At 38.9% G+C, this 11,468-nt stretch overlaps 2 protein-coding genes across 2 annotated transcripts in view; both read right to left on the bottom strand.

The window, feature by feature from the left end:
• The window catches only part of LOC106323712, an 8,272-nt gene extending 5,637 nt beyond the window's left edge, over positions 1–2,635 (bottom strand). The window contains exon 1 of the mRNA XM_013761792.1: positions 2,420–2,635. Within this exon, the coding sequence (XP_013617246.1) occupies positions 2,420–2,635 (216 nt within the window). The remainder of the gene's footprint in view (positions 1–2,419) is intronic.
• A 2,731-nt stretch (positions 2,636–5,366) lies between these two features.
• On the bottom strand, positions 5,367–7,396 carry LOC106322451 (UPF0415 protein C7orf25 homolog). Its single transcript, XM_013760466.1, has 2 exons — positions 6,261–7,396; positions 5,367–6,180 (listed from the first exon to the last, which is right to left on the bottom strand). The coding sequence occupies exons 1-2, from the start codon at positions 7,346–7,348 to the stop codon at positions 5,973–5,975; spliced, it is 1,296 nt and encodes a 431-aa protein (XP_013615920.1). The 5' UTR covers positions 7,349–7,396; the 3' UTR covers positions 5,367–5,972.
• Positions 7,397–11,468: the final 4,072 nt, after the last annotated feature.

The raw sequence follows: 11,468 nt of genomic DNA, 5'->3' as shown, positions 1-11,468 counted from the left end.
CGGACACCTCTAGCCAGACACCCACACAGATTTAATAAATAATATGTATCAACCAATTAACATCTCTTTAGGCTGGTTTAGTATATAGTAAACACAAGGAATTCAAATCTCTTTTATAAGTATATGTATGGACTGAATTTGGATTGTCCTTATACAATTCCTTTACTAGTATTACATACTATATGCAGCTGCTTTGTTTCAATCCATGAACAGCTTAGGAATAATATTGTTCTTTATCCATGTACAGCTTAGGAACAATGCGGTTCTTTATCCAGTGATCCATATGCTGCTTACTACATCAGTATCTAATTTCTTTCTTATGACCAGACCTTTATCAATTTCGAATTTGTGTAGCAGCATTCACCACATAGGAGTTTATCACCTTATAATCTGTTCAATGGTCTCTGTGAGTATCCTTGTGCAACAAGATATGATTGTATGCTGTTAGTAGGAAACATGAACACCTTTAGACCACGTGATCATGTACCATATCTCACAGTTTCTTTTTCCTCACAAGATCCATCTATTTCACTGGTTTATATCAGATGGCGTTTCTGTATATGTGTATGGCCAATACGCCTATCTCTTCTTTAGATACTTTAAACCCCACGTTTATCTTTTCAATCTAATCTTTATTCTTTATGAGTACTCTTTCGTGGGTTCTGATCCTCGTTTATATCTTTATGTTCAAGTGCTACTCTCTTATGTACAAATATATCTTTATGTGTCGACACTTATATATGGTTCCATTGTGTTCCAGACATGATCTAATCGATTTGAGATTTCATTATCCAGGACCTTTGTTACCTAGTAGCTTGGCGTCCCAAACTACATGGTTTGGTACCTTAGATGTTTAGCTGCGCAGCCTTTTCTCAATGTCTGGTCTGGTTTCCTTATGACCTCGGATTTGTATTCTATGCACCTTTCTCTTTTTCTTTCCGAGGTTCCTTATCTTATGGAACGATTAGCTAGCTATGTATAATCTTTTCTTTCTTTGGACGTTTATAAGTCTAATTCGAGGATCTTTGCCAAGACAATGATGGTTGATACCATTCTGTTTCTTATCATTCTTTACTCTTTACCAGCTTATAGCTTTCTCCTTTTAATGTTGGATAGTCGGATTCATTGATCATGCAATCCGTGTACCTGGCCACTTTCTGATCACCCATATTTGGCTCAAGGTCTCTTAGAAGTCGTGGGAGAAAGTCATACTCTTATCCAACATATATTCTCAATCCTCTTCTGAGGTTCCATCTTAGACGGCACATATGTCTGTGGTGGTTTATTCAAAGTCTCTTAAGATGGTGTATGTCTGGTTTATGACCCGTATTCAATCTGAGATGGGAATATCTATGCTCACTTATATGGCCTGATGCATCTTATCTTTATATACATGTAAATTCATGATGTCCCCAAGCTTATAGACTTTAGAGTCTGAGCCTTATAGATAATGGCTTATACGGCCGAACCTTTGTAGGTAATGGCCTTTACGGCCTAGTCGTTTATAACATGGCCATAGACCATAGTAGTACACGAATTTGTAGTATTGATCATGTGTGATCATGGATCACGGGTTTATCCTCTCTCCCCCTCATGAACATACTATAATTTCGTGATGCTTAGGACAATAAAGCCTAATGAGTTTCCCCTTGTGTACATGTTACACAACGTGAGATCTTATGGGATAACTCTTTGTGCCTTCTCAATATCAATCTTTGCATCAAGTTTAGACTAGGATGGCTAATCCGGTCTTGCCATAAAGTGTATAATTTTCGTGGGATATATCAGTATGATCACCACGGCTCTTGCCTCTTATCATACTGATCTGTAGCATAGTTTTGATCAGTAGATTACATAGGTATAGTCTTGACCAGTTTCTCGAAAGGGTCTTGGGCGTTTTCTTTCTTTCTTAAATCTGAAGTAACTTGTTTCCTTTTGCCCATTGTTTCTATTTGGAAACCATATTAACTCAATGGGTCATACATTCTTGGGTGTATATAATGCCCTTTAGGCAATGCCTTGGCCATAGATTTCATACTAGGTTACTATACACATACTATAATGCCCTTTAGGCAATTTCTTTATCAATAAAATCATTCACATTATCAAGCAAAATCAGGCAAGATATAATAGCAATGAACTCAAAGCTTTTCATAAAACAATAAGATAAGATGTCGATTTTAGTCTTTGAGACAATCAGAAGTCTCAAAATCCAAGAGGTCGTCCTTTTCAAGGTCGGAATCATCATCAGCATCATACCCGGTATCATGAACCATATGGGCTTCCGGGTTCTTGTTCTTAAGGCTCTCTTGATAGAGCTCACATAGATGTTTAGGGCTTCTACAATTCTTGGCCCAATGGTTACTCATCCCGCATCTGTGACAAGCTGATTTGGTCGAGTTAGACGGTTTAGATATGCCGCCTCGACCACAGCCATAACTGTCTCGGCCACGGCCATAACTGCCTCGGCCACAGCCATAGCTGGAACCACGACCACGGTTATTGTGGTTTCCTTGCCGGCCATATGAGTAGTTGTCACGGCCACGTCCTTTGTATCTACTACGGCCTTTGCCGTGTGATCTCTTATCATCATGGACGTGGTTGCACTCTTTGGGATCTTTCTTTTCAGCCTCATTGGCTTCTGGTATTGCTGCTGTTCCGATAGGTCTCATCTCACTGTTTTTCATCAGGAGTTCATTATTAGCCTCGGCCAGGAGTAGGCACGAGATCAGATCAGTGTATGAGGCGAAGCCTCTCTCTCTATATTGTTGTTGCAACCACACGTTCGTCGAATGGAACGTGGAGAATGTTTTATCAAGCAACTCTTTCTCGGTTACTTCCTCACCACAAAGTCTCATCATTGAGACTATCTTAAACAATATTGAATTGTATTTATCCACAGACTTATAATCCATGAATCTGAGATTCTTCCACTCATGTTTAGCCTTTGGTAATAGCACCATTTTCTGGTGATCATATCGTCGCTGTAAAGCGGTCCAAAGGTCTAGTGGATTCTCCATGGTGAGGTACTGATCTTTTAGACCCTCAATGAGATGGTGGCGTATAATACTTATAGACATGTACCGATTCTTATCAGTCTCATTGTTGCCCTCGATGATAGCATCACCGAGTTCCTTTGACCTCAAGTTAATCTTTGTGTCAAGTGCCCATTGCAAATAGTTGTCTCCAGAGAGATTAAGGGCATCATAGTCTAGGTTTGAGATTTTCGACATCTGAATCACATTATCATTCGAAATTTAGGGTTTCACAATGTGATCATGTGTCCGCAAGACAATCAATAATGTCGGCCACAAGCTAGTCTTATACAATCATGTTTTCAATCAATCTAAAACGACCATGGTGCGATCAAGTCGAGAATGCTAGGTCTATATGTGATGCTTAGGCCACACGGCCATGTAATGTGATACAACGATCCTAGAGATCAATTCATGAGATATGCAAGCAAGGTCACACGACCATTCAGATATGGTGTCTCTCTAGGCCACACGGCCAAGCTATGATGCATTAAGCCACATGGCCAAGTAGAAGCCACACGGCCAAGATTCAATTTAGGGTTAACGCATATAGTTTACATGTACTTGCAATCCTATGGCGGTTGGTTTCTATCAGTTCATGATTCAATCAAAACAAACAAACAAACCAATCGGCCAAGTAATAGAACAAGCCACACAGTTATTTAGTTCAATTCAATATCATCCCTAGAGTTAGATCTAAGTTCAATTGCAATCAATCAGTAGTGATCATGTTCAGATATGAATACAACAAGGCCACACGGCCACAGATGATGATCTAGAAAAATTAACCTAGAATGTGTTAAGTCCACACGGCCACAATCTAATTCGATGGTCATTAGGGTTTTAACCAATTCAAGCAATTTAGATTCAAGTTTAAACAATCTTAATCAATATTTCTAGGTGATCAAACAAACAATTAAGTTTCAAATCAAAATTAAAACCGATTTTCCAATTTAGGGTTTTAGGGATTTCGAAACTTTGATCTTTGATCAAAGGGATTTGATTTGAGATTCAAAACCTTTAAGGTTATGATTTTAATTGATCAATGGATCAATCTCGATTTAGGGTTTAGGGGATCAGACTTATTCGAGCTCCGATATACTCTTTTAGGGTTTGCTCTATTATCCTAGGGTTTTATCTTAAGGATTAGAATTTAGGGTTTCAATCTTTACAAACAATCCAAATTCAATTCTCATGTTCTTAGAATTAGGGTTACCTTTTTGTTTGCAGGTTGTTGAAACCGGACCACCAAGATGAACGGATGAACCTCGAGCTGCACACGGACGGACGCGAGCTGGTTACTATCGGATCGTCGTCGGATGCGAGCGGGATACGTCTGCTTCCTATCGGGTTCGCGAGCGGCTGCTTCCTATCGGGTTTGCAAGCGGCTGATCGTGAATGTGAGCTGGCTGAGATGCGAACGGGAAGCTGAGGTCGTCTAGGATCAGGAACACCTTAGGGCTGGAGCTGATCGGATGGTGACGAGCTGGGACGCGAGCAAGAACGGATTAGGGTTCGTCGGGTTCAGATTAGGGTTCCAAAGCAAATCGGCACGCACTGTATCGGGGTGTGAGGGTGCGTCGGTGGTCAGATCGACAAACGGTTTGCACTGAATGATTCCTCTTGGCAAGAGCTTCGATTTGATATCTTAATCGTTTTCTGGGTCCTCATGGTTTGGGAGAAAGATCCCTTTAAAGTTCCGAGGTATATTCCTTTCGTTTAGGGTTTTAGGGGTTTTGTTTTAGCCTCAGGGTGTTAGAGGCTATCGTGCTGATAACATGTTGTAAAAGTATGGGAAATTTGTCTGTGTATTATTAATGATCAATGGGAGTTCCTTTATATAAAGATTACAAGATAAAGATAAATGGAAAGTATACAAATCCTAATCCAACTAGATTTAGGATAACTACTAAATACATAAATAGAAAGATAACAACTAGGTTCCTTTTCTCCAAGCCGCCTCTCTCTCCCCAAGTCGTGGCCAACTCTCTCTCTAGTTGTATGGACCGGTTATGGACCGAGCCGGTTATGGACATTCACTAATTGATTTATAACAGTATTTACATATTTCCCTTTTCACTATAGTTGGAAACTTGGAGTAAATGTCTTTTTAGCACTGTGAGTGTTTTATTCTAGAGATGATGGCACAGTTTTATTACCAATAAAGGTAAATAATCTATACTTAAAATGATTTTGATAATTAAATTGATAACAAATACTAATAAACATAAATTTTGCCTTTTAATTGCTGGTAAAGTTAAGTAGGAAAAATTTGGGGAAAAAAGTTAAGTAGGAAAATAAATAAAACAGAGTTAGTTGGGAATGGAGCCGTAACCAATTTCATTTGTTCTATTGATAGTGTTAGGAGAGAAGCCTTCTTCAGTTTCGAACCTATCATACTAACAAAAAAGTGTGGTATTCAAGAAAGACTCATACATCTAAACCGGATCCTGATTACACTTGACCAGCAGTATACCATATTGGTTTTCACTTTTTAACCGTGCATGTACTGTGCTCCACCAAATGCTGACATAGACTTTAAACCAACCGTTAACCAGAACTGATGAGATCTTCTTGTCTATATTAGCTGAACGATGAAACCACACTGTTCTAGCATCATAATGTTTTCAAGAATAACTATGAACCATGAAGAGATCACACCTCTCTCTCACGTTTAAGGGAACGGTTATGCTAACCATCGTACAAACATTCAGCCCTGTGTACGCAATAGTTAACTTCAGAACGTGTTATGCGCTGTGAGATCATTCCCAAAGAAACCAACATAAACATTAGGCAACTGTCTTGATAAGGTCTCTTTGCTTCCGAGAAATGATACTTGGTCCACAACTAAACGACATCTAACCAGATAGAAGTAAAATGCTAGGTTCTGTTTTCGTTTTGTTTCCCTAACACAAGGTTTGGGTTTTTGAACTTTGGCTAATCACCAGTGAGAGCACGAGGGCTATGTTCTATGGTGGAGAGAGACATGCCTGACTGAGCTACGGCTCTGACAAACCCCATGTTTGCAGTCAACGTAGGAGCTCCCCATCTATCACCTGTCCCAAACACAATCTTGTTCTTCATCGCTAACTTCCTCGTTGTTGGGAGTCCCATCACGCGCTCCGTGGGATTGTCATTCACCACCCTGTCACAAAACACAATCACATTTAGTAAAAAAGATGAGATTCCCTGTTGATACAGAGCATACATAATCTAATTGTATACATTAGGCTCTTCAACAACTGCTCAGCTCTTTGCCTCTCATTGGGTCCAGCATACATTGATACTAACTCCTCGAACTCTGAAACAACACTCTTGCACACAATCCCTCGCTTCCCTGACAGCACATCTCCCATTCTGACAAGAACTGAGATCTCAACTTCAGATCTCGCCTGAGCAATCACGAAAACAGTATTCCCTTTGAACTTTTCCTCTAACACAACCTCAGGCATGTCCAAGATCCTCTCTGCACACCCGTTAGCGATTCCAGAAACGAGAGCAACAAGAGCTGTCGTGTCGAAGTTCACAAGAAAGTCTTCACCTTTTAATCTCATGGAAGATAGTACAGATGAGAGAGCATCTTTCTCGCTAAGCTCTGGAACCTCTGCTTCAACGACAACATGCTCAGCAAACGCAAGAGAATCGTGACCATCTATGAGCTTGATCTCGACAGAAACTGCTTCTTTATACGACCTGGTCCGAACCACATTAACCCATTCTTCTCCCTCTAATGTCTCCTCGCAATCAAAATCCGAATCAGAGCCAAAGTTGAAGTCTTTAGCTCCGAATCGGTCTTTTAATCTCTCGTAAACCGGTAAAGGAAAGCCATTTGCGAAGAAGAGAATCAACGAAGAAGGTTTCAGCGCCGTTGTGGAGTTCGCAGCGGAGAGGATCGTTTCGATTCTCGACCTTAAACCCTTGCTTCCATGGCGGTTATCGCTCCATGAGATGTACCTAGGGTTTCTATCGGAGACGATGATCCAAACGGGAGCCTTTCCGAGAGTACACACGAGATCGACGTGGACGCTATTGGTGATCGGAAGAGGAATCTGTTTGCAGACGCGCGAAACGGCGGTGATTGAAGGATGGCGTAAGATCCATAGGACTAACTCGATGTGGCCGATGTTGATACTGAGAGGCTGTGGGGGAGGATCGGTGGCGAGGGATGATAGGAAGGAGAGCTCGGAGGATGCGAGCTTGAGGAGCGTGCTGCGACACGAAGCGGTGATGGAAGTTGATAAAGGAAGGTGGGTGATTGTTCTTATGACGGATTCGCATCTCTTCTTCGCTGTCTCTATCTCTCCGATCTCCATGGCTTCTTCTACTGTCTGTCTTTAATTTTTAGGATTCTGCTTCCGGAAAGTCCACAAAAGAGGCTGAACCGGGTCGAAATCGGTACGTGAATAACCCGGTTTGGATAGCTAGGAAATGTATGCGTCTTGGTTTGGCCCGCTTGTCATTTCGCGGTTCGTTATGCATCTACAAAACTGTATGTTTTCTTGTAGACCAACATCTCTCGGAGGAGTACAGTGAGCAGAAAAAGACGTGGCAGAAACGGAAAAGTAAATATGGTCAAGAACAAAAGGGTGCTAAAGTCGGAGAGGGTTTGTTTGTAGCTGAGGCATCAGGGAAGATGAATAAAGTCTTAGAATCTTCTAAATAGTCAGAGAGGTTAATAGACATGAATCACTGGCGACAATAGAACCAAGAAGTTTCGTCTATTTGGAACTTGTTTGGTCAATCGTGGTTTTTCTCTACATCTGCTACATCTTGAAGCACAAGTTCTTTGGAACTTGCTCTGTTGAAAAGGGCTAAAAGTTTAGTTGGCTAGAGGAAAAATCAAACAAGAAGCTATAAATCTACAATGGAATGAAAATAGTAACATCCATGCACACAAAAGAACAAAAACTTCGTGAATTATTATTTTTGTAATGTTTTGGCTTACCAGATTGGACAACTTGTATGTACTATCTGCACGGATATTGATTACAAAACTTTGTTCAACATATATTTGAATTTATTTCTTAAGATAATAAAGAATGTAATGAACAAGCCCACATGATAAATTGGGATAGCTGCTTTATACGGAGCAAACGAAGGCAGAGACTGTATGTGAAGTTTCACTTTATTCAACGTCCCAAAATAAATGTGGTAAGATGAGAAATTTATATCAATTCTTTTAATACTCTATTTAATTGCTTCTTCTTTTTCAGACTAATGTTACTAGTATTTAAGGAATATAATAAGGCACACATGAGTGGTAAACTAAAGATCAAAGTGATTATCTCATCCGTTGACAAATTCATTACGCTATCTTTAGTTCATCCATATACACTAGAAACTCTATAATTAATAATTTCTATAAATTAATAAATTTCGCTGGTTCCAATTTGGACTCGTTCAAAATTTGACACAAATCGATAAAATAATAAGATAATATTTTTTTACAAAAATCTATGTAAATATATAGTCCCATTAAAATTATAAATCAATAATTTATATGTATACATATTTTATATAAGTAATAACCTATTATTATATTATTTTTTATATTCATAATAAAATTATCTTTATATTATTTTATCACCTAATATATTTTGATGAGATTTAATAATATTATATTTAAAACCACATTTAAGTTATATGCAATATATATTATATACACCAAATAATATAATGAAATTAATATAAATGTCAAATTTCAAAAAATAACAATTAATGTTTATATACTAAAATCAAATCTATTTTTTTATCTTAGAATAAATATATCTTAAAATAAAAAATCTATATAAAGAAACTTTTGTAAATTAATATCTCTATAAATTAATAAAATTTCAAAATCCCAACATTATTAATTTATAGAGGTTTGATATTCACTTCACGTTATAGCATTTACAATCTCCCCTGATACATTTCTATATCATAAATTATGAAAATAGCACCAAGAGGATAATTCTCAAACCAATTCAGTTTTGATTTTTGTTTTTAATTAACTTATTATCAATTTCTACAGCTGCCACTTAATAACTCACTCTGCCAAGGAAAATTGTAGTATTATAGTGTACTTATTTCGTTTCCTAAAGCAAAATTGTATAGACTTATTTTTTTGTTTCACTTAAGAGATGTTTTATGTGAGAAGAAGTGAAAATTCAATTAAGAATCATGAAGCTGTTATAAATCATATGATGGATGTCCATAACCGGCCCGGTCCATAACCGGTCCAATACGTAGAGAGAGAGAGAGAGGCGGCTTACCTAGTTAGAGAAAAGGAAACCCTATTTCCTTTTCCTTGTATTTGTATACTTTCCATATTTATGTCTTTCCTTTCATCTCTTTGTAACTTCCATATATAATGGCACCTTATGATTGAGTAATAATAACAAGAACTTACAGATTCTAAATCCTTAAGTTCACCACACGTTATCAGCATGAAACTCTAAATCGCTAAGCTAAAACCCAAATCGCCAAAACCCTAAAAATCCTAACCCTAGACGGCGAACCCGACGAACCCTAATTCCGATCGCGTCTCTTGCGTTCCGATCCGAGGCGTTCCCAACCCGTCTCAGCTTCAGACGATCTCAGCTCAGACGCCCTAAGCCTCAGCTCGCACCCGGTTCAGCTCGCGTTCCCGATCAGACGATTCGCGACCCGATAGACGAAACCCCGCTCGCGACAGCATCAGCTCGCGACATCAGCCTAAATCCGTTCGCGACCCTATAGGAAGCAGCTCGATCCGTTAGCAGCCAGCTCGCGATCCGATAGGAGCCAGCTCGCGTCCCGTTCGTGTCCAGCTCGCGGTTCATGCATCTTGGTGGTCCGGTTTCAACAATCTACTAATCTAAAGGTAATTCGAAATCTAAGAACCTAAGAATCGAATTTGGATTGTTTGATAAAGAATGAAACCCTAAAACCTAATCTTTAAGATAAAGCCATGGGATAATAGATCAAACCCTAATGAGTAAATCAAAGCTCTAAAGTTCGATACCCCAAACCCTAAAATCGAGATTGATCTATTGATCAATTAAAATCAAAGTCCTTAATGGTTTTGAATCTCAAATCAAACCCCTTTGATCTAAGATCAAATCGAAACCCTAAACCCTAATTTTAAAAATCGATTTTGATTGTTTGAATTTGAAATCTTGATTGATTGTTTTATCACATAGAACTGTTGCTAAGATTGTTTAATCTCGAATTTAGTATTGAATTGATTGAAACCCTAATATTGATAGCTTTGATTAAAATCACTAGACTATATCTTCCCGCGCCGTGCAGCCGTGTTGCATTCATACCATAACCTGATCACATTGATTAATTGAAATTACACTTAGAAACCTTATGCTAGGATGGTATTGAATTAAAAACAAATGGCCGTATGATTGTTCTTTTCCTTGGTCGAGAGGTTTGTTTGTATTGATTGCATCATGAACTGATAGAAATCATCTATGCTAGGATTTCAATTACACAACAAACTGAATGCATTAATACTAAATTGAATCTGTGGCCGTGCGGCTTGTTTCCTATCTTTGGCCATGTGGCTTCTTCTTGGCCGTGAGGCATATTGATTGTTTAAACATTCATAATATTCCTAAAATACCTAAAATAATCAAATCTATGATTTCAGATGTCGAAAATCAACAACTTGGATTTTGCTGCCCTAAATCTCTCTAGAGATAATTACCTTCAATGGGCGCTTGATGCTAACATCATCCTTAAATCCAAGAGACTCGGTGAGTGTATCACTAAGGACAATAATGCCAGTGAAAAAGATCATTACAGAGCCATCTTGATCATTCGCCATCATCTAGCTGAGAGTCTCAAAGATCAGTATCTGACCATTGAGAATCCACTAGATCTTTGAAATAAATTGAAATCGAGATATGATCACCAGAGAACGGTGATCTTACCTAAGGCTCGGTTTGATTGGACGAATCTCAGAATCCAGGACTATAAGTCTGTGGACGAGTATAACTCGGAACTGTTTAAGATTGTTTCAAAATTGAAACTGTGAGGTGAAAGTATTACGGATCAGGATATGCTTGAGAAAACCTTTTCCACTTTCCACACAAGCAATGTGCTGTTACAAACAACAATACCGTGAGAAAGGTTTCAAAACCTATGCTAATCTTATTTATTGTCTCTTGCTCGCTGAGCAGAACAATGAATTATTGATGAGAAACAGTGAGATGAGACCTCCTGGCTCAGCACCACCACCTGAAGCACACACCACTGAGGACAATAAAGAGTCCCACCATGTCCAAAGAAACGACTATCATGGCCGTGGTCGAGGAAATAGAAACGGCCGTGGCCGTGGCCGAAGCTCTTTTGGACGTGGGCGAGGAAATCAACATGGTCGAGACCATGGGCGTGACCGTGGCTCATTTGGAAGAGGTCATGGTCGCGGCCGTGGATCTTCATTCAAACCTCAACACTCGA

The sequence above is a fragment of the Brassica oleracea genome, chromosome C2 (genome assembly GCF_000695525.1).
Source record: "Brassica oleracea var. oleracea cultivar TO1000 chromosome C2, BOL, whole genome shotgun sequence".
In the NCBI taxonomy this organism is placed as follows: domain Eukaryota; kingdom Viridiplantae; phylum Streptophyta; class Magnoliopsida; order Brassicales; family Brassicaceae; genus Brassica; species Brassica oleracea.
Note: the sequence above shows the minus strand (reverse complement) of the source record. Positions and strands in the feature narration are given on the sequence as shown.